At 43.8% G+C, this 24,482-nt stretch overlaps 1 protein-coding gene across 1 annotated transcript in view; it reads right to left on the minus strand.

Moving 5' to 3' along the window:
• The window catches only part of Tec (tec protein tyrosine kinase), a 115,742-nt gene that overhangs the window by 13,057 nt on the left and 78,203 nt on the right, over positions 1-24,482 (minus strand). The window contains exons 4-12 of the mRNA XM_013350764.2: positions 22,676-22,780; positions 19,955-20,036; positions 18,720-18,848; positions 16,793-16,833; positions 15,683-15,855; positions 13,157-13,222; positions 5,873-5,927; positions 3,503-3,582; positions 1,867-2,000 (exon numbers count right to left, since the gene is read on the minus strand). Coding sequence (XP_013206218.1) covers positions 1,867-2,000; positions 3,503-3,582; positions 5,873-5,927; positions 13,157-13,222; positions 15,683-15,855; positions 16,793-16,833; positions 18,720-18,848; positions 19,955-20,036; positions 22,676-22,780 — 865 coding nt within the window. The remainder of the gene's footprint in view (positions 1-1,866; positions 2,001-3,502; positions 3,583-5,872; positions 5,928-13,156; positions 13,223-15,682; positions 15,856-16,792; positions 16,834-18,719; positions 18,849-19,954; positions 20,037-22,675; positions 22,781-24,482) is intronic.

Raw genomic sequence — 24,482 nt, forward strand, 5'->3', positions numbered from 1 at the left:
TCTCTGAGACACACGCGATGAAGCTCCGACCCAGGATGGACATAGGCTAGAATCTTCCCGGTAAGCGCACCTTGGGGTGCGACACACATGATTGGAAATGGGTTAGTCCAGGTGCGAGAGTTAGCTGAGAAAAGGGCTAGAGCTAAAGGGCCAAGCAGTGTTTGAATGAATACAGTTTGTGTGTTGTTATTTTGGGGCATAAGCTAGCAGGCAGCTGGGGTGCTGGGGATGCAGCCCCGCCGCTCATATTACTACAAACATGGACAAATGTAAAAATGTTACAACGCACCAAAACAAAACCAAAAATACCTGTCACAGTATATACATATGAGTCTATTTCTATGAACTGTTCAAAACAGGCGAATCTACTAAGACAGAAAGTGGATTAGTGGTTGCCTGGGGCTGGGCTGGAGAAGGCTGGGCATGGGTAGCTGCTAATGGGTACAATATCTCTCTGGGGGATGACAGTGTTCAAAACATTAGATTACGGTGATGTGATTGATGGCACACTGTAAATATTCTAAAAGCCATTGAACCCTGTATTTTAAATGTATGGATGCCATGGTGTGTAAATTATTTACTTCTCAGTAATTCTTTCTGTCATCTGAAATCACCTCACAAAACAGCAACACACTTTGTGAAGAGGGTCTCTGATTAACTCGCAAGTCAAATTACACAGGTGGAATTCAGCAGCTGGCTACTGGACACCCTACTTGTTTGTCCCTTTAAAGTAAAAACTGCTGGAAACCCACTATGGGCACCTTATTTTCTGCTGTTTGTTTGGTGTTGGGTGTAACACAGACTCAAGCTGTTGAAACAAACCTGTGTGCCATGATCCCCGATCTTCTGCAGCCTTCAGTGGTTCAGTTTACAGTTTCTCAGTGTTAGCAAGGTGCCAAAGCAACATGCGTTCTGAGAAAAGCATCCTTTTGGAATCTAGACCTTTTCTGAGGACAGTGAATTCTCTTTGCTCCTGGACTAGTATTGGAAGACAGCATACCTTGCAGCTGTGTAGCTGTAATGAACTTCACTCCCAGCTAAACATGTGACCATGATGTACTCTATGGAACACCACTTAGGATGTTCAGTAGATTAGCTGTACTAAATATACTTTCTACTTAGGGTATTTTCAACTTCTGAAGGCTTTAGCACACATAATCCCACTATATATTGAGGGGTACCCACACTCTGATCCTTGGAAAGGTTCCATGTGAACAGAAACCCTGGCTCATCTGAAAGCTTCTATGACCACGCTATACACATCTTCGACATTTATTTGCTGAGGTGGGGGACTTCCTTATGTTGCCCAGACTGGCCTTGAACTCTCTGACTCAAGTGATCCTCCAACCTCAGCCTCCTAGGCTGCTCTTTCTTGTTTGTTTGTTTGTTGTTTTGTTTTGTTTTATTTTTCGAGACAGGGTTGCTCGGTAGCTTTGGAGCCTGTCCTGGAACTAGCTCTTGTAGCCCAGGCTGGGCTTGAACTCACAGAGATCTGCCTGCCTCTGCCTCCCAAGTGCTGCGCCACCACCACCTGGCTCCTAGGTTGCTCTTAAAGTAGGCACATCTCGGAATTTTCATTTAGTGCCAAGGCTATGAGGTGTGAATATCCACATACATTAGAGACACTCACTCCTGTGATGGAAAAAAAGTATTTCTATGAAAACTGATACAATTTTTCTTTGGATCTAGAATAATCTTAATATGCAATATTTTTACATCAATCATACTTGACACCTATCTTCTGAAGAATTCATCACCGTAGCTGACAGTGTGGTCACTAATGCTCGTGGGTCTTCACCACTCACTCACCTAAGAATTCATCACAGTGTCTGATCACATGATCGCCAATGCTCATAGCTCACTCACCTGCTGCGTTGTGCTTATGATACTCAATGATCTCAGGGATTGACCCAAATGCATGTTTTTCTGCAAGGTAATACTTCTTTGGAGATGTTGCTGTTTCCTTTATGTGATAATGTCTGAAACCTGATGAACCTTCCCTATTAAAAAGACAAAACAAAATGCTGTATTGTACCAGATTGCGATTCTGGAACGTCACTCGCCGACGCTCTCTGCAGGGTAACCTCACTAGGATCTCTTCCTACTTGTTCCTTCTCTTCCCGACACAAATATGAGTTTTCCCATGCTCTTAGCTTGTCGAAGTCTTGAAAGTGATAATAATAATAAATAATAAAGTCAGCCACTTGCATGGGAACAAAACAAGAACATATATCATCTCCAGCCAGCAGCAGTAGGATTTTAATTTACTGTTAGCTTCTGCCCACAGAAACACAGACCTGCAATGCCTAGAAGACCCTCCCTTGCAAAGGGAATGGATCAGATTTAAGAATGTCTACATTCTACTGTAGATATCGCTCTAGAATATAGATCATCTCTAGTCATCTCATGCTTTAAATTCGGGATGATTCATAATTGCTCTTGGGGTAAAGCCTGGGTTCCTTGGCCCTTATGTGATCCGGAGTCTGCTTCCACATCTCAGGTGCCTCTTCCTCCCTTGTCCCGGCTATCTCTGTCATTCCACATCCACTACAGACATTCCCTATGCTTCCCTGACCTCACCATGGCTTCTCTCGCTGCTCAGTCAGCAACTCTCTGTCCCTTCTCCCAGGTTTTTCCTGTCTTGCTGTAAGGTCTCAACTTAGATGTCACTTAAGAATAATTGAAATGTGTCTCGGCAATATAACATTCTAACTGTTCCCTTCCTTATTTTCATGGTACCATGGCTGCCTATAGGCCTGTCTGCGGCCCTCAATAAACTACTTAAGCCTACTCTACTCAATGTAGATTCTTTTGTGCACAGCTCAGAGCGTAGTAGTTATCCAATGAATGTTACTAAATCTCCCAAAGTTATTCTCAACAAACATGTATGTGTGCACACACATACATAGATATGAGAAACTACAGGGAAATTTTCTGAAAAAAAAACATAAGTACAAAATATAGCCAGGTTTTAGAAATGAAGATTAGATTTTTTTTTTCCTCCTAATGCTGACATGGAGCATCTTACTTTGAAACTTAGAAACACATTCAAGCAACATAGGGAGTTCATAAAAAACTCTGAATTAAAAGAAAAATATGGGGCTTAAGTAGATAGCTCAGCAGATAAAATGCCTGCTATGAAAGTATAAGGTCATGAGTTCGGATCCCCAGCACACCTATAAAAGCTAGATGTGCTGGCATATGCCAGTAACTGCAGTGTTGGCACAGAATGGAGGGGTGGGGAGAGACTGACTGATCCCAAGAGCTCGCTAGCCAGCTAATCTAGTCAGTTGGTGAGCTAGTCAGAAAATACAATAAAATAAAGAAGATGGGTAGAGACACCGGTGAGGGCAATGCCTGCAAGTCCATGTCTAGTCTCCACGTGTACAATAGACACCCGTGCTCCCACACATTCATAGCACGCACATGTCACACACCCACATACTCCACACATAAAACGAGTAAGACAGCAACCGCTTAAAACTAGAGCATAACAACTTACCCCCCAAACTTTGTGTACAGCGACACCGTGTACAAGCCTGGTTGACTGGAGTCTCTCACCATAAAGCCACCCTCTTTATCCTAAAATCCAAATTAAGACAGTCCTTTTTAAAATTCCAGTTAGTAAGGATGTGGCAAAGATTCAAGAGCTCAATCTTATCGTTTTATTATCATCCTCTGTGTAGCAAATCTTGTGCTGTCAACAAGAGCAACCTAACAATAGAGCCTCTTGAGTCTGTCCGCCCACATGACTTTCTGCCTCACACTCCGGGTTCGGAGATGACAGGGCACACTCACTCTGTCCCAACTACAGTTTCTCATGCATACTGAAGTGGGCCTAAAGCTAGCATGCCTTAGGGCCTTGGCAGAGCCACCAGGCCGGTACCACTATGCTGTAAGCCCTGGGCTTGTGAAAACCAATCACGGAGACTCTCTTTCTGGGTTCCCAGTTCATAGCATTCTGCTGTGTGGTAGGAGTTTTCAGCTCCTCTCAGTATGAGTTCCTACCCACGTAGCCTTTCTCCTGCAAATACCTCACGCTTTACAAGAATGTGTTAACCCTGGATTCCCCGGCAGCTCAGTGTCAAGTATCACAATATAGAAAAGACGAGTAACTTCAGCAGAGATTCAAACATGCCAGCAATGTTGAGTGAGTAATGGTTAAATTCTCATCTGATTCCCAGATGAAGGGCAAGAAATGGAAGATACACATTTTAAAGACTTCTCTACCAATGGCATCATATCTTATCTTTAGTTTTTACATTGTTTTAAGATGAACAATGAGTTTCATAGTTGAAAAGTAACTTTTGTTCTTGTTCATAAGAAAGACAGTGGAATTAAGTAAGGCCCCACAAGCCTATCTGATAACAATTAAAAACAGCAATCATGATCACTTCATTGGTTAAAAAAATTAACAAGAGCCACCATTTTGAAACCCGATTCTTTTTTTAAAAAAAAATAATTTTATTTAACTTTATTTCATGTGAGTTGGTGTAAAGGTGTCAGATTCCCTGGGACTGGAGTTACAGACAGTTGTGAGCTGCCTTGTGGGTGCTGGGAATTGAACCCGGATCCTCTGAAAGAGGAGCCAGTGCTCTTAACCTCTGAGCCATCTCTCCAGCCCCGAAACCAATTCTTTGTAAATGTGTCCTCATATACAAATGTATTTAACACTCAGACAGTCATCTGAATAACAGTCTTGCTTTTCTTCTTTTATCTTAAGACAAGGAAAGGGGACACAAAAAGATGAGACAGCTTCCCCTAGGTCACCTGGTAGTCAGTAGCAAACAGGAATTTGAAGGCCAGGCTGCCAAGGTACTCGGCACCCCCTCTAGCTATCTCGGGGTGTGTGGTCCCTGGGAAGCCAGTCAGGATCCTGGGGAGTGAGGATGAGCCCTGTCACATAAACTATACTCAGTACTCAGCCAAGCCTTGGTGTTGGCACCCAGAAGAGGCCTTGAGCTATCACTAAGTAAAACAACTAGACCGTAAATGTGGGAGCTGTGAACCTTGGCTTCTTTCCTACTTTACAGACTGAAAACAACGACTAAAACCATCCCAGAGAGTCAGGCTCTCTCAGCTCAGTGTAACTTCCTCTTTGCATGCATTGTCTTCTCCTCTAATTTCACTGTAAGGTGGAAGAAATCATTGCGACTATTACAATAGGTGGTTACAGGTTATTAATTTACAAAATATGTTACAGAATATTAATGCAAGCTATTCTAAAACAAATGATATCAAGCAAAAAAAGAAAATACATAGAAGTATTAAAATAAAAGCAGCAAATGATAAATCAGTAAGGAACGGCGCTCTTTCACAGTGCAGATCTCAGGGTACCCCGCTGCACTCTGCTACACTCCAGAGAGCCGAGTCCTAAGCTTCAGAATGTGAGTGCACTCTGGCATAAGGGTTCACACAGGACATTAGATTAAAGTGAAGTCATCAAGGCGGCTCTAGATCAGTATGACTGGTACCATTACCTAAAGAGAAGATGCAGACAGAGACAGAAGTACGTGCATGGAGGAAGACAAAAATATGGGGGAGAAGAGCCATCTCCAAGGCAAGGAGAGGGACCTAGGCCCTCCCCCACAGCTCCCGGAAGCAAGCTATCCTACTGACTATGACCTTGGATCACAAGTCTCCAAAACTATGAAGTGATGAACTTCTGATGTTTGAGCCACTCAGTTTGTGGCTCTTCGTTACAGCACACTAACACTCCAATCCCCTCTTTTAAGGGATGCAAAAAATACAGCTTGCATTTAGATCACAGCCCCTTCAGGCTTTAGGGAGAAGTATATGGAGCCACTCACGAAGGATTCAGTAAAATCAATCGATGCTGAAGTACAACGTGAAAAATGAAGGAAGCACTTACTTCCGTCCTGAGGAGCTGCTCGGCTTTGCTTCTGTTGGTATTTCTGCAATACCACCTGATCAGAAAGAGATCTTCATCAGATTTCAAAAATTATATTTTATTCTTGGTCTTATTAACAAGCTAATACAGCTTATCAATAACAAATGTAATAAACACAACCACAGTAAGACAGCATTCACATTCTCAACAGCAATAACATGTTTTCATACATATGTCTCCAGACTTTTCTACCTACATTCCCAGGAAGACATCCCACATGGGTTAAATGGAATCAAAGGCTACTTGTTTGGCATAACCTGGATTTGTCACAGGACAGCTTTGAAAATCAACACTATGCATAGAGGCATGGAGGTACCAGATTTCATCAGCTCTTGTCATTCAATATAACAAATCATTCTCAATGACTACATGCATAGCAGGAAGGAATTTTAATCCAATGATTAATACATGCAGAAAATGCCACTTTACATTACTGTCTTTAATTCAAACTAAATCATATTCCAGCCCCCATCTCATCAGCTTGGCAGATCATCAGGTCACTGTGGTACCTGTTCACTGAATTTCATGGAGATCTCAAGTGTCAAGAAGGACCAACACTACAGAACAGCCACCGAGGTGTTCCAGACTTTCTGATGTTCAGCACACCTAGACCCTTGTGGTCACCTAGTCATTTTGGTTCTGTGCTTTGTCTGAGCACGCACCCTACCTCCCCACCTGGTCCATACCCTGAGGCCCTGCAGATCTGCCCCTTCTGGGCCTTTGGGAAGACTCCCTCTGTGTATTGCTGGTTCCTTCCTCACCCCAGAGACAGTCTTGCCTTTGAGTTCCCCAGGATCATCCCTCCATTGACTATAAGCAAATGGGCCCCAAAGAGTTTGAATAAGAGTCTTCTCTGGACTTCAATTTTAAATTTGTTTTGTTGGACTGTCAAATACCTACAACTTAAAAAGTCCCCAGGGCCTCTTTGGGCATCTGAATTCCCCCCTGTAGTCTCAGCCTATTCATATAAGGCCCTGGTGTGTAGCACTTTTTTCTGAGATTAAAACGTTCCATCCTGCAGGAAGCTCCCTTACACAGAAGGTAAACAAGTATAAATAGCTTCAGGAAGTTCCTGAAACCGGACCAGTTTCACTAGCCCCGGCCTCCCCAAGAATAAACAGTAAAGATTGCTGAGAGTCCTCCTCAGACAAAACAAGCTGCAAAGAAGACTGCCAGATAAGTTGCCCAATTGCCTGGAAAAAGCTGAAAACAACCAGGCTGACTGGAAGAGATCAACAAAGTCACCTGGAACAGACACTTTTCAGCCTGCTGAGATGTCTGCACACTGTACAGTGTGCTCCAGGTTCCCAGCTCTTGTGAGCTGCCACCCGTGCTGGGGTGGGCCTTGGTGATGCAGCTGTCTTTGAGTCATCCCTGTTCCTGTAAGCAACCCCTCACCCACACTCCTGCAAGTAACAGCGATAAAACTCACTGATTCACCAAGTTGGACTTTGGTCTGTTGTTAACTGAGATGTGCGTGTGTGTGTATGTGTGTTGCTTCTCCCCAGGAAAAGTCTGTCACTCAACAGGCCTCTGGTCCCAGACACGCTGGACAAGAAAATACAAAGGCTCATTCTAACTGAGAAAAGCAAAATCACAACAAGTAAAACAAGACAAGAAGATGTCTGTCATCATCCGAACGTTTTAGAAAGCAGCTGTATGCCCAGTGAAGTTGCCATACACTGCATTGATGTCAGAGCTTGCAATGATGAACCAGGCCTGGGGATGAACAGTGTGTCCATCACACTTCATGAAATGAGGCATGTTCAACCAAACTGCCATTGTGATCAATCCATTCCATCATGATCTGATGTGGGAGTGTCATATATCAATCTGTTGATTTCATTGGTTAAGTAATAAAGAAACTGCTTGGCTGGCCCTCATCGATTAAAACATAGGTGGGAGGAGTAAACAGAACAGAATGCTGGGAGGAAGAGGAAGTGAGGTAAGACGTCTCAGAGAGAGACGCCATGCCCCGCTCCCGGGCAGACACACGCGATGAAGCTCCGACCCAGGATGGACGTAGGCTAGAATCTTCCTGGTAAGACCGGTGCTCACAGATTATTAGAGATGGGTTGATCGGGATATCAGAATTAGCCAGTAAGGGCTAGAGCTAAAGGGCCAAGCAGTGTTTAAATGAATACAATTTGTGTGTTATTATTTCGGGGCATAAGCTAGCCAGGCAGCCGGGGTGCTGGGGACACAGCCCCACCACTCTTATTACTACAATGATCCATCCATTTCTTTTTTTTTAAGATTTATTTATTTATTATGTATACAACATTCCTTCCATGTGGCGAACTTCTCGACCAGCGAGAAAGAACAACCACCACACAAGGATTCTTCTCAGATCACGCTTTAATTGGAATGCCCTTGGTTGAAGGAGCATGAAGCGAGAGGACCCTGAGAGCACTAAGGCAGCTGCTTATATAGGGAATTGGCACATGGGTTGCCCTGTGATTGGCTGCCACCATCAGCTGACACCAGACTGCATTGGGATAGGCCCAAGGACCCTTATCCACCACGCATGTGGGAAGCGGGGGACACGCAGCTCTCAAAGGCATAGCCAAATATGGAGTTGTTTATTTCCAACAAGACAGGATGTCGGCGCCATCTTGTAATGGCGATCCTGTCCGGCTCCCTGCACTTCCATGTATGCTTGCATGCCAGAAGAGGGCACCAGATCTCATTACAGATGGCTGTGAGCCACAATGTGGTTGCTGGAAATTGAACTCAGGACCTCTGGAAGAGCAGTCAGTGCTCTTAACCCCTGAGCCATCTCTCCAGCCCCCAATCCATCCATTTCTGAATGCAACTGAAATACAGTGATAAATTAGAAGAGATTCTTTCTGTCTCTAAAGCTTTTCTATTAGTATAAGAAATCTTTATCAGAACCCAAAACTCTCACAAAAGTTACTCAAGAAAAGGTAGCACTATGAACTAGCACATTGCTTGAGGCTTAAAATTTTGATTTGTCAACAAAACAGAAGATCCAATTTCACATCTTCCAAGTGAGGGCAAGAGAAGGAGGGTTCAGGTGCAGATAACAGGGAGAGCTGCTCTGTGGCTTTAAAATGATAATAAGATACCCTGAAAACCAAAGAGGCCCCTTCCTCACAGTATGAATTCCAGACCCTGGGAAAGGACGCAGGAAACCAGAGAGTTAAGGACTCTACTACAAGAAGCAGCTCCTTGAAGGCCGGGCAGTGGTGGCGCACGCCTTTAATCCCAGCACTCGGGAGGCAGAGGCAGGCGGATCTCTGTGAGTTCGAGGCCAGCCTGGTCTACAAGAGCTAGTTCTGGGACGGGCACCAAAGCTACAGAGAAACCCTGTCTCAAAAAACCAAAAAAAAAAGAAGAAGAAGCAGCTCCTTGAGATCGGTTCTAATGAATTGTTTTCTCAGCGTCTGCAGCTTCCAGCAGAGATCTTTCCATCCTGGGGACATGCCACAGTTTCTTCCCACAGTGTGGGCCGAGGCCTGTGTGTTAGCAGCTTGGAGACCAGAGTGGCACTCCTGGGCGGCTGTGAAACCTTTTGTCATTAGGGCCTTACAGGAAGGTGTGTCATCAGAACACACCTCTGAAGGGGAGCAGAGCATCCCTGAGCCTTCCTCTCGGCTTTCCGGTTATGATGAAAGCAGGTTTGTTCTAGGGTATGCTCCCATCGTGACTTCTTTTCTCACAACAGTGCTAAGCCAATTGCATCAATATATCATGGAGCAGAAACTCCAAAACTGCGAGCCAAATAAACATGTTCTTGTTAGGAGGTATTTTCTTACAGTGATATGAAGCAAAATAAGATAAGATACAAACCCAGACCCTGCAGGGTTTAGGGAGTAGTAAACAAATAGATGAATTAACTGTTGATAGCTATTTTGTAGCAGCTCTTCTGAGTCTTTCTCGATCTTTCTCATTTCCCTGTCCCCAGGCAGAAGGAAAAGAACCACTGACGAATTCATTCTGTCAAGAGGAGCACGCATGTGAAGAATGTGAAGGAGCCTGCAGGGCATAAGGAGACAGCGATGCCAGGGCACAAACCTCCCCATAAGGTGTAGCGATGGCGTGTGGCGATGCCTCGTTAGAGTTTAATACCTTTTGCTGAAGGAAAGCTACATTTGGAAACAATGCCCAAGATTTATGGGTGATTCGTCATCCTTTTCTCAGGCATCAAATATTCCAGAATGAGTTAGATTTTCACATTGGCTAGCTACCCCACAACCTTCCAGGGGAATGGAACCTTATTGGCAGTGTCTGAAGGAGAGGGAAGAGGCGGGGTTTCAGAACACCCTATCTTCTGCAACCTACGTAGTTCTGTCAAACTACGACCAAGTTTCTTGGGGAGGATGAGTAAGAGTAATGCAAGCAAAAAAGACATGAAGGGAAAACACAATCTGTAGAAATATGAGTGGTGGGGCTGCTCCCCAGCACCCTGGCCGCCTCCGGCTAGCTTATGCCCCGAAATAATTACACAGACACTGTATTCTTTTAAACACCGCTTGGCCCATTATATCTAGCCTTTTCTTGGCTAACTCTCGCACCTGGACTAGCCCATCTCTAATAATCTGTGTAGCCCACAAGGTGGCTTACCAGGGAGCTTCTAGCCTACGTCCATCCTGGGTCGGAGCTTCATCGCGTGTGCCTCAGAGAGCAGAGCTCTCGCCTCTGCCCGCAAGAGTGGAGTATCGTGTCTCTCTGAGGCATCTGCCCCTGAGAGGAGAGCTGTCGAGTCTCTGAGCTCACTTCCTCTTCCTCCCAGCGTTCTGCTCCTCCCACCTACGTTCTAACCTATCAGGTCAAGCAGCTTCTTTATTTAATCAACCAATGACCTTCCTCCATCAACAATCAACCAACCATGTGTACGTCTTTGGCTTCTCTCTATTCCGTTCCTGCCTCCTCTGCCCATTCAGAGCCGTTCCTACAATTCTGTTCCTGCCACCTCATTTTGGCTACCTTATTCTTTTAATATTGTTCATCAGGAACACCTCCCTCTGAACATCCTAATGAGATTCTCCCCTTTTTTCCTTATGGGAACCTTTAGACCGTTCTGAGCCTTTAAAATCCAAACTGTTGGCAGAGTCTAAGGTCAAACTAGGTTACTGACAGTGCTGGTAGTCCTGGGTCTGACCAGGGACAGCAGTGGCCTGGAATTCCTGGTTAGCCCCAAAAACCAGAAAAAACAGTTGATTCAACGTCTATGAGGCCATGGAAGATATGTTAGTAATGAGCTGTGCTAACACCCCCCAACTTTACACCCCCCCCAAAAAAAAAACTGAACAGAACATAGGGAGGAGAGAAGCAGAAGACCCTGCCTGCCTACTTTGAGGACAGTCTTTAGCCTCACCACCTTGTCCCTGGCACAGAACGCTGATGGAGAGGAGAAAGATTCTTCAGAGAGATTAAATTTCCAAGTGGCAAAACAACCAAAACACTCGCGTCCTAGTTACAAACCACAGGGCTGGAAACCCTTCTGTGAAATCCCGTGAGTCATGAGGAAGCTTCATAGTTACACCAGGATTATCTGGTTTCCATGAACGGAATTATCAGTTCATTCTTGGTTCCATCATTTCAAATCAGTGCAAGTTTGAGCCTTTGCCCATCTTCCCTGTTTCTAAGGATTTTCCTAAGATATATTTAAGAGCCAAACCATCATCCTTTACACAATCATCTATCACAATAAGGAGCTCTCAGAGGAATACACAGGCAGGCAACTGTCTCTGAGGAACCCTCACAGAGCGCACTTAAAAGACCTAACCCACTCTGACCCTGGTAGCAAATATAATCTACATCCCAGCCCAACCCCCAGACCACAAGAAGCAGGCAACCGTTCTAGGGCACTATGCTATAAACCTGTACCGCATGTCACTGCACAAACGGTATGGACACCACAGCACAATGGTAAGCATTTATGTATCCACATGCACAGAAAAATATTAGACAATAGGAGTGCTCCAGCTCCATCACGGTCCCAGGGGGAGATTGTCAGGCACACAGTATGTTTCGGTAAAAGTGCTATATGGTACATAATTGTACACCATCTATATTTCCACTTCTACTGTCACTTTAAGGGATGATGCCACCAATGCTGGGACCTTTAGACCCTGTTGGTCTTCTTTCAGATTTTGAGGTATGCTCATGCAGTCACAGTAAGATGGTAGAGCAACAGCTGGCTGCTTTAAGGAAGTGAATGTCCATTCACATCCTACCTCAGGAGGACCACAAAGGGATTGACACCCATGGGTCATGCATTAAAATCTGGCCACACAGTGAGATGGTAGAGCAACAGCTGGCTGCTTTAAGGAAGTGAATGTCCATTCACATCCTACCTCAGGAGGACCACAAAGGGATTGACACCCATGGGTCACGCATTAAAATCTGGCCACACACTGCCCGTGGGCACAGAAAGTACAGCTTTTCTGGAAAGGGGTCGGACAGCATGCATCGGGAGACTCAACAAAGTTCACACATGCATACTTTTGAGAGATGATTGAAGACAGCAAGGAGAGGCTACCACAGTTATTTTACTATTGCATGGATCCCTGAAATAACCCAATAATTCCCAAATAATAAAACAATCATGTTAATTATTATGAGCCCATATACTGGTTGTAGTCCTTGGGCCTCACCCGACACTAGGACAATGCTAAGAACTCAGCAAATGTTTTATACATTTATGATTGAATGAGCTATACTGCAGCTATGAAAATATTTTCAAAGACCATTTAATGGCAGGAAGAAAAACGAACACATATGCACTCATTGCTTGGTGGAAAAAGAAAAGAAAAAAATATCACTAATATTGACAGAGGTCAACTCTTGTTCATAATATTTTCTTAATAATATTATTTCATATTTTCAAAGTTTTAAAAAGCTATAATCATAATAGACTGTTGTTTTCATCTGAAAAAAGAAACAATGAAACATTTTTAAAGGCTCCTCTGGGAAATGTTGTTCCCTTACCTTGAATGAATGGACAATGATATTTATTTCAAATTCAGCTGAGCTGTGATTGTTCAAATCCAGTTCAGCTGTGTTTGCTTATATAATGGCATTCACACACAATATACTCAAGGAAAAGGCCATGTTGAGATGAGTCTCGAGTTTTCACTAAGTCAGACATCAGAATTAAGGCTATGTTGGCACCTTCTAAAGACATTAATGCTATTCTGTAATCATCAAAATGTCTTACATAATTAGAAAAACAAAAGTTTCTGGCCATGCGTACTTATAAAGCAAATGACTACTTACTCATATTGATCTAAGTTGTTTGATTTCTTTCCTGTGACATAATTACTTGGGATATATCCTTCACTCCTAGAATTAAGATGAGAAAACAGAAATTACTTTAATTTTTGTATAAGGAAAGGTAACTGATTTTCTAAAGCACATTACCTAAATTTATATAAAAACCCAGCTATCCCAACAAGTCAATATATCTATATTGTATGATTCCTTATAATGTAAGTCCATATTTGATTATCACAAAGATTATAGCTGTACAGACATCATTATACCCATTTTCTCGTGGGGGAAACCAAAACCTAGATTAAGATGCTCTCTCATGGCCTGCAAACTCAGTCAGCATCAGGTGTGAATTTGAACTCTAGGTCTTTCGAATATTCGATGATGCTGGTCAAGACTTTATCATTTCTGGGGATGTCTTAAAGAAACTCCTGCATCACAAAAGCCTGTGTTGGATGAGTCACCCACTGCTCTACTACCTCAGCAAGCTCTGCAGTACACCATCACAAGGGGTGGTCCATGCCCTCTGCATTGGCACCATGAGGAACTTGTTAAAAGGAAAATTCTTCAGCGATCCTGAGTTGAGATACAAAGTTGTGGTACAAAGGAACCACAACTTTTTCTCCCCGGTGACTCCTATACACACTACACTATGGTTTAAGAAACATCTCTATGTTGGTAGGAGCCACAATGCCCATGTAGAATTTTCTTTAAAAAAAAAAAACTAGATACTTTATAATCTTTTATTTGGTACTGAACCTTTAGTAAAAGCTCATCATACACATGTGTGCAAGCATTCTCGCCCACCTACTCACATACACACATCATACACACGCATGCATTCTCGCCCATACACATGTGCTTTCCTCAGCAATGACAATACACCAACAAATAGAATCCCAGAATTCCACCTGTTATCTGTAAAACACTGTTTCTGACAGAAAAGAGGCAGAATTCCTTAGACAAAATGTCAGGATGCAAGTCTGATGAGGAAAAATACAAGGTGAACTTGGATTATCTTACTGAACCAGAAGGCAAAGAAGCATCAGTCGGGTCCTCAACTCAAGCAAACAGAATGATGTCTCCTTTGGATTGAAACCTAACACAAAAGCATTCACAACACTAAGGAAAACCACCGGTTACCACTGTAACCATCACAGGAAGTTCAGTCAGCAACTCATTCTGAAAAATGGAGAGCGTTTAGGATTAGTTGTAGCAGCCTTTCATGGAAGAACTAAATGCACTCAATTAGGAGGCGGTTCCTTAGAGAATTAACAGCTGTGTGTGACGGCAAAGTCAGAAAAGGCACCGCTTTGTAATTGCTAAGGCAAGAATGGGTCTAAATAGCAACCACTCGCGGATGCTAATGTCAAGATGGGATACAACATGGGAACTTTATGATGTGGCAGGAAGGACAGCTCCTGAACCCTGAGCATGCTTGGCACCATTTACAACATGGCAGCTGGAGATCATCTTTACTGTGATCAAGTGTCTAGCTCCAACCACCAGATTACAAAAAATAAGATGACACGGAGGTATGCCAGACATTCCAAGATGGGAAGAGTATACTTAATATAGATGATGGTTCACTTTATAAGGAAAATAAGCTGATCTCATCAGATCAAAAATGAAGAGGAAAGGACTATTGTAAAACAAAACAAAGAAGACACAGGAGACAGATCCAAGTCAGGTGTGGAGGCACACACCAAGGTCACTTCCCTTAAGCCCTAAATTATCTGTACAAATAATGCTTGCTGTATATATATATATATATATGTGTGTGTGTGTGTGTGTGTGTGTGTGTGTGTGTTTTATACACTTATGTACACATTTACAAAGAGAATGAAAAATTCAAATAAGAAGTTGCTCCATTAACTGTGAGTAAACAGAGAATGAGAGAGAGAGAGAGAGAGAGAGAGAACTTGGAAGGAGAAGAGAGGAAGAAGGAAGAAAAGAAGGGAGAAAGGGAAAGGAAGGGAGGGAAGGAAGAAAAGGAGGGAAAAACAGAAGATGGAATGGTTTTTTACTGCAGACAAAATATAAAAAGTCGTTTCTGCCAAGGTTAAATGATCAGCATATGAGAACTAAGTATAATGTATTCTAACCCCTGGAAGGAAGTAACTGATTAATTCACACTTCTTGAATGGTCAGTGAGGATACACTTCAGGGTTAGGGAGATGGTTCTGTGGGGAAAGGCAAAAGCCACACAAACAAACAACCTGAGCTTGATCCCCAAAACCCATGTAAAGGTTGACGGAGAGAACTGTCTCCACAAAGTTACTCTCCGACCCCATCTCGGCAGACAGAAATGCGCACACACGGGCACACGTGCACGCGCTCACGCACATGTACGCCACCAATAACAAAAATAAATTTAAACACTTTAAAATATGTCACACGGTGCTTCAATCCCAGTTTACTTGAATTTGTGGCCAACTGGGCTAGTCCGCCTTAGTCCGTGACAGTGCACACGCGCGTCACTCAGACTACCACTCCCATCCACCGAGAGTCACGCACAACGGAAACACTCACCCATACTTATCTCTTGCTCTCCACCAATGGGGGTCATTCTTTTCCAGTATGATATACTCTTGGCCTCTCTCTAGCCTGAGGTCATGTGCTTCGGTTGCTTGGAAATCATACATCGCCACAACAATTTCTTCGGTATTTTCTTCTTCTGGGGGAATTGGTGGAGGAGGCCTTCTCTGTGCAGAGAAGATAACATTGGCAAGTTCAGCTTCTGTTTGACATTGGCCACGAGGCACAGCAGTAAAATCCTAAGGGACTCCCACGTCACCGTAGCCTCACGTCTAGTCTAACCACCCAGTGAAACCTGGGAGCCCTCCCATGACAATGTTCGTGGTGTTGGAAGTTTTTTTAAGAGTTTGAGAGTCAAGGGAGGGGCAAGGCCTGCCTTGAGTGTTACAAGGGTTTTGTTTGAAAATTGCTTGTGTGTTGTCAGGTCAGGGATAGTTTTCCAGAGGAGGAGGCAATGACAGCCCGTGAGTAGGTACTCAGTAGACTAAAGGACTACGGGTGTTGGAGAACGGTGCATCATGGAGCCTTCAATGGTCTCCCACTCAGAGCCATGTCCACTGCTTTATGCCTTCAGTGCAGAAAGCACACACTTAGGACCTAACATGTTCCCTCATTTATTCTTAGCAATGCTACCACGAAGTAAAGTATTTACTCTATAGTGAGTCCTAAACTACCGCTGAACTAACCCACCCAAAGCTCAGTAACCTACCCGCAGGTCTTACTGGCTAAGATGCTGACGGGGTCTGAATTACTGTTATTCCACAGTAGTACACTCCAAGGGCATATCACTAAATCCACTGCATCACTGTGCCGTGTTCTTAAGACAGAAGCAGTCCTTTAAAAGGTCACACCTCTCAAATGACTCCTGAAGCTAAATATCAGATGGTAACAGGGCCTCAACTAGAAAAGCTAAAGAGCTAAACGGATAGACTGACATCAAGAACTACTCAGATGAGCTCTAACACATCTGCTTCTAAGGCGGGAGCAGGAGGAAGCAGTATCGCATGGCTGCACAATCAACCAACCGCAAACCCTCCTAAAGCCCACAGGCTTGAAAGAGCAGGGAACTTAGAGACGTGAGCTATGAAGGCGGAGACCACTCACCTTCTTTGTTTCTGGTGCTGGGGGCAGGGCTTTTCTTATACCTGAAAACCAATAAATGTCGATCACTACGGTATCCCACAACAATTGATGGAGAAGATATCGGGCCACTGCGCCCAACTCCCAACTCCCAACATACACTAACATCATAATTTCATCATAACACACTGCATCGTCCTGGCTCTTCCTTGTTCTTAGGATCAAAATCTAAACTGGAGCCAGGGTCTGGTGAGTGCTTAACAGCAGGAGGCCCTAAGTTCCATCCTTACCATCACAGAAAGACAGAAGAATAAACACATACATTAGGTAACAGTAACGCTCCCTTCTCTACGGCTTCACTTCCCACAATCTGAGCTGCACCAGTGAACCACAGTGTGAAAATACCAAATGGAGCAATTCACCAGCTGTCATTTGTATACGCTTCCAGGAACTGATAAAAATCTCTGGTTGTCTGCCTTATACCCTCCCAGGAGGAGTCATCCCTTCGTGCAGCCTGTCCAAACTGCATCCACTATCCCATCCAGCCGCTTCACGATCTCGGCTCTCACATCAACTCCGGTAGTTATCACAGCACATCAACCGTTTTTAACTGAGTGGCGACCCCACTGCAAGAATAGCGATGCCGGCACTCGGATGCACCAAAGAGAAGCTGAAAAGTGGACCCTTGATCTGAAAAGCTGATAGGTCTCAACTTAATAAGGAAAGAAAAAACAACAAGAATACGCTGATGTCGTTAAAATCTGCAACACAACAAGAAATTGTGCATACTCACTCTTACATGTTATTAGAGTCATTTCATTTCATTGGTAGGTGTTACAGCTAATCTCTTACTGTGTCAAATTATAAATTATATTTTATCGCTGTACATCTGTATATATGTATCGGGAAACAGTATATACAAGGTTCAGAATGGCCTATATCCTGGGAGTCTTGGACAGATCCTCTGAGGATAAGGTGAGAACTGAGAAATACATCAGTCTGTCAGCCTTTCCCCCTGCAGATGTTGAGTTTGGTGCGATACATGGTCACCCAGGTGGTGGACAAGGATGATGTCCTAATCAAAGGAGTGGGCCATTTTTAGACCCTGACCCTATTTAAAAAACAAACAAACAAAAACCCCCAAACTTTCTGTGGGCAGTCTGGATCCTTCCCCCACTCGGTTGCTAAAGGAGCAAGAGTGGCGGCAGAGTTAGAATCTGAGCCTCTACAGCCACCTGCAGCGCCATTGCGGAGCCCCGCCTGCCATCTCTTGCCTCCGTTTGACTACATGAGATACAAACAAATTACTAGCTTTAACTAACTGTAACTTCTCAGCCATTTCTCCAGCAAGTCAGGGTGGGCTTTACGCAGGTAAGCTCTAACAGCAGCCTGGAAGCTGGGGTCTTGCTTGCTAAGGGCTAAGTTAAAGTCAGGATGACTACCCCGGAAGATTCAGAGTGGAGGAACTCAGAATCAGAACTGACCCTGCCTACGGCAACAGCACTGAGAGATGGCCATTCTCCCCGCCCCCAGAAGTTGCACTGATGCTGATTCACATAGTAGTCACAATGCAGGGTGACAGCATGGGATGTCCTATCCTCCTCAGCACTCATAGCTTTTGGTGTCTGGTTTTCACTCATGACTAGGGTTTATAAGGGTCCTGGGTAAGGGATTAACCTCCTGCCCTGAATCTGAGTCTGGGATTACAGGCGTACACTGCTCCCTGTGGTCCATACTTTCAACAGATTCATTTTAACAGGCCTCCCTGCTGTGATCAGAGCTCCCCTGCTAAGAAACACCCTCACTCTGAGATGCTGCACTTACCTTGCATTTGCACTTTTCTAGGCAGTGTGCTCTACTTGGTCAGAATCCACACCCCATCACTTCTCCCAACACCAGAAGGATGCTCATTCTGAGTACACCACAACTAAAGAACCAGACGAATACTTACTGCTCTCAAAAAGATTGTATTTTTCACATCCGGGCGCTAGTTTTTCTGTTTGTCTGCAACACTGGTAACTTCCGTCTGCCCAGAATTTAGGATGATATTTAATCATAATATTGTTGTTGTTCTTTATTTCTGTAATGCACAGACACATGAATGGTTAGTGAAGTAACACAAACTAAAGGCCTCTGAGTAACTAACTGTCCGTCTTACTTCTTCCTTGACCAACACGTATGTTATGAGAATGCCATTGTGATCTTACATATTCGGCATTCAGAAAAGCGAGGTGGCTTTCTCTCTCTGTCCCCTTTTACTGGTGAAACACTCATGTGAGGAGAAGTCAATCTGTCAGGAGCCAATTTCCTCCTAAAGTCATTGCAGGAACCATCACCATGGGGAGACTGCAGAGAACCCCACACCCCTAATTGTGTTAGGAATCGTTCTATTGACAGAGCCTACCCCACACCTAAACTGGCTGTTAATGGAGAGCTATCTGTTAGCGGAACCCACCCCACATTCCAAACTATCTAGAGAACTAGGTGTGTCAACTCCTAGTTGTGACTTCCTAGCCTATGTGACCAACGAGAACCACATGACCAACGTGAACCATGCAGCAAGCTCCCAGACCCTTGTGCCCACCCCCCACTCCTTACCCTATATAAGCTGTACCCCATCTCTAATAAACGGAGGCTTTGACAAGAATCTCGCTTAGCCTCCTTCTTGTCTCTCAGCCCATATCTTCCAGATAGTGCCTCTCCGGGACCCTGGAATAACTGAACTGCCAGGCGGGTTACAACCCCTAGACTAAGTAACCCGCCAAGGCAATCTACACTCCATGGTGGACCAAAGCTACTACCACTGTGTCCCATCAAAGAAAAGAGCATTGGGCGGGACAAACCATCCATTTAAGTCTTCACCATGAAACTGATTCCGTCCACACCAAGTTCTTGACACGGGCAATTTCTTAGGAAGTACAACCTCAATTATAAAAGCCCATGCTCTATCACCTTCAACCACACTGTGTGACAAATGGAAGTATGCTTTTACTAGAGAAAAAGCATTCAACTAGAAGGAAATACGATCTTAAAAAGGGAAACTGTCTTCAATGTGTTACCACTTAGGATGCCTGGCTGTCCTTGGAGAGACACTCATTATCACTAACTACAAATACAAGAACTAGATTAACAATATGTCTGATTTTTGTAATTTCCTCAAATTATATAGAATGCATGGGTTTTTACCTTCTTTTAACTTCTTCACCCATCGGTCCCTGCTTTGTGGACTAGGTGCAAAAATATAAAGTGTGTTAGCATCATGAACAACCTAGAATAAAAGAAAAAATGGAACCAGTGACAATACTTAGACACAGCACTGCTGCAGTTTCTTCTGAGTTCTATATCCAGAACAGCTTTAAGGCTGCTGGCTGAGATGATCCGGCTTCACAGAATACTCCAGTCAGGACTTGACCATAATCCTAAATTTCACTCCCAATCAGCAGAAAGTAGCCTAGAAAACTACACCTACATTCCCCCCCCCAAAAAATGGGTTATGGATGTTTGTCTTCAGTGTGTTGGTTACAGGTTGTTATGGATAATGGTCAGGAAAAAAGCTAAACAAAGGAGATTAGATTCAGGGTCTTGTTTTGAAAAGAAAAAAGGGAAATGCTGTAGGATAATGAACACTGTAAAGATTTGTTATTCGTATTGGTTTAATAAAATGCTGATTGGCCAGTAGCCAGGCAGGAAGTATAGAAAGGGCAACCAGACTAGGAGAATTCTGGGCAAAGGAAAGGTGGAGACACAGTCACCAGGCGGAAGCAGAGGAAGCAAGATAAGAATGCCTTACTAAGAAAAAGTACCAAAAGCCACATGGCTAAACACATATAAGGATTATGGGTTGATTTAACTTATAAAAGCTAGTTAATAACAAGCCTGAACTAACAGGCCAAATCGTTTATAATTAGTATAAGCCTCTGTGCGCTTCTTTGGGACTGAACGGCGGCGAGCCCAGCCTCTGTGCGCTTCTTTGGGACTGAACGGCGCGAGCCCAGGCGGGAAAGAAACGTCCATCTACACAGCACTTCCGTCCAGCAGAGCCCTTGATACTGTAGGCATCAATACATAATTCCTGGATGGCTGAAAACAAACCCATTCCTTCAGAAATCTAGTTTCCTTACTTACAAAAGCATGTATAATTCTTAATTTCAACATCAAGTGGGGTGTGTGTTTTACAAAGAATTGTGGGATTTGTGTGTGTGTGTGTGTTTTATGTCTAAAAGCCACTTATGAGTGAATACATATTATATTTGTCTTTCTGGGTCTGGGTTACCTTATTCAATTTGGTTTTTTTTTCTAGATCAATCCATTTGCCTGCAAATTTCAAGATTCCTTATTTTGTATTTTTACATTAATAATGAGCCTTGGAAATTAACCTAGGACTCCTGCCACTGCTCTCAGACATTATCCTTAACGGTCAGTCACAAGGCAGAAGCACCCTGACTAAAACATAATGTATTCTATTGTACACCTCTCTTTACCAGGCTAGTACCCATTGGACTGAAAAAGTAAACCACTACCTTATTGGTCACTGCTGTCCCTGGCCAAGTTTAATAAGTAAACCCTTCCCAATTCATTTCAACACCTACATTTTGGTGCAACTATCCAGGACACAATGCATTAAACATGAGCCTACTTCGAAGATGCATGTAGAGATGCATTATAAGACAGGACGTGAGAGGCCGTACCAGAGATACGTGCTAACAGAGACGCGAAGAGATGTTTTCTCATTTGCTCCATGGTTTTCACACCTCTGCCAGCTCTGTCTGCTTTCGGCTCTGAACTAAATAATGAATTTTAGCACACCAGGAAAGTTATCCTGAATTGGCAGACATATCTGCAAAGAAAAGCTTCGGCCTGGACCACCTCAAAAATCTACACTGTTGTTATAATAATAATTTGTTTAATGTATTAATTTATTGACTCCCTAATTTGCTTTAAATACTTTAGGATGCCTTCTGGCTTAATCTGTATTGTACAGATTAACTTTATTTTGTATTTGTACAAAGAATTCTAAACATACTGCTCTTAATCTGAATAATAAACATCTAATTTTGACATGTTAGGCAGTTTGGTTGTCTGGGAGCGATTCTAGGGTACCAGTCTCCTTCCGCGTATAAACCACAATTCACACCACGCCTGCCCCATGAAAACCTGTAAGAGTCAGATACCCACTTTGTGATGTAGAACTGCAAAGTCTCTCTTTCTCTCTCCCTTCAGGGCACCATGACCAAGGCCTACAGCCCCCATCCTCGCTCTCCCATCAAGCCCCAACCATGTTCTCCTGTTTTTCCACATAAGAGCCACAGCCTGTACCTCTCCTAGTTTATCTGAGATTCATTTCCTGTCCATTTCTTTCCATGAACTCACTTTTTTTTTCTTCCTAAAAAGCGCACATCCTTGGATGTTTTCTCACTTACAAATGTGGTCCTGAAGGAGCCACTGATGATCAGTGGGCGCCACTTTCCTTGGTCATAAGTGAGCAGAGTAGAACACGGGATTGCCGTGTAGTTTTAGCAACATACACTGCTGCTACTACCTTTTTCCTCAAAAGAAGCCCTTTCGTCGCTTTTCTGGTTGAAAGTAAATTGTTCTTGCTACCTTCCAACTGCTCAAGTTCACAGGACTTTGTTGAGCTGCAGAGTTCACTCCTCGATGCTCTGCAGTTCAAATGACCCACAGGAAAGAGCTGGGGTTTGGTGACTCAGGATGGATGACGGCCAGCAGCAGCCAAAACAAAAGCAAAGTGGCTGCCAAAGACTCAAGCAGTTAACGAAGAGAGGCAACAACTACGAAGACGACAAAGGAGACCAAAAATCAGCCGCCAAACCCAGGACAGGAACCTGTAATGTCAAATGGGAACAGGACAGAGGCGGGCACCAAGCGGCTATAAGACTGCCAGCTCACCTGGAATGGGTATTTATTTGGACAAGGAATGACACCATCATCGTTCTTCACTATTTCCACACACTTGATTTTTGAAACATCAATGGATCCCTTCCTGTATTTTTTCTGTGAAAAGAGAAAAAGAGATGTGTCACAACCACAGGACATAAGAGAGCTATTTAATAATTCTATCTGATGATGGGATTACTGATTCAGAAGATTTACAGCTTCAGAGCAGGCACGATTACACAAAGACAGCCTGGCTGGTAAAGTGCTTGCCTTACAAGCACAAGGACTTGAGCTCGATGCCCCAGAAACCATGTGGAAATAGCCAGCCACAGGCAGATGCTGGCAAACCCAACACTAAGGAGGCAGATCCCCAAGGTGCAGGGGGGCAGACAGCCTACCCTGACTGCCAATGGGAAGAAAAAAAAAAGGTGGACAGTTACTGAGAAACGAGGCTATCTTCAGACCGCCCTCCACACACACACACACACACACACACACACACACACACGCACACACACCCCTGCACGCAACACAATTCCCTTAACAATTATATAAATCACATTTTCCTTACCTGTTAAAAATTATTCAAAATATTAACACTGTGACAGCCATAATAAACACCATTAGAACCTTTCATTTCTAATGATGAACTTGTTCTGTCCTTGCTTAAAAAAGATCGAAACCAAAAGCCTCTGAGGCAGAGACCTAGACACCCTTTCATTGCTGCCTTTCCCACTAGATACAGCTTTTGTTCATCCTCTTGACGATAGAGCTCATTTAAAAAAAAAAAAAGAAGAAGAACGGGCAAAATTAACAGCCAAACACACAGAACTCCATTTACTGAGTCACTGACACACATTCTAACCAACTGTACTTCCTCCTGTGTTCATCCTGGATGGAGCCCGCCCCCCCTCCTTGGGAGCACCACAGAGTTCAGGATCATCGATGGGAAGTGAACTACCATACACACATAAAAACTCAGCCTAGATCCTAGTGTGGGAAGCTGGGCTTCCTTATCAACTTTCCAATCTCCCTGCTCACCGCAGGCAGGCCTGCCAGCAGTCTGTCAGGACCCACCCACGCCCTGGAGCACATTAACCTCATACCTGGAAATTCATTCCAGGGAAGAATTTAAAAAAAAAAAAAATGTGTCAAGATCCAGGAATGTGGTGCATGAAAAACTAACAATAAACACAGTATCCAGATAGAAAACATCTCCCAAATATACAACTGAAGCACGGTACACAAGAAGTCTTCTGAAGACTAAGGTTACTTTTTCTGGATAAAGAGAAAGAAAGAACACAACTGGATACCCCTGGGATCAGCCACTGAAAATTATTTTCTTCAATATGGACATAATGGTGCAGGCCTGTATTCTAGCTACTCAGATGGCTGAGGCAGGAGGATCAAAAGTTCAAGGACCTGCTGGGGCTATACAGAAAGTTGATGGCTAGTCCGAGCAACTAAGAGTAACCTATCTTCAAAAAACGCGAAAGGAAAAGGCAGGGAGAGGGCCAGGGTAGCTCAGCAGAGCCCTTGCCCGGCCTGTGCTAGGCCCGAGGTTCAATCCACAGTACACAAGTGAAAACTAAAAAGTCAGAGAGAAAAATATTTCATCCGACACTCTGCGGTCTCTCCTCTGGCCACAGCTGTGTTCTGTCCTCTCTACACTGTGCCCAAGAACCTACACAACAGACTCAATGATAAGACTTCACAATCCGTAGTTCCTGGGGCAGCTGAGGATAGGGAACCTGAAATGATCCTATCCTATAGCCATACTGATGAATATTTTGCATATCACCATAGAACCTTCATCTGG

Source organism: Microtus ochrogaster, linkage group LG1 (genome assembly GCF_000317375.1).
Source record: "Microtus ochrogaster isolate Prairie Vole_2 linkage group LG1, MicOch1.0, whole genome shotgun sequence".
In the NCBI taxonomy this organism is placed as follows: domain Eukaryota; kingdom Metazoa; phylum Chordata; class Mammalia; order Rodentia; family Cricetidae; genus Microtus; species Microtus ochrogaster.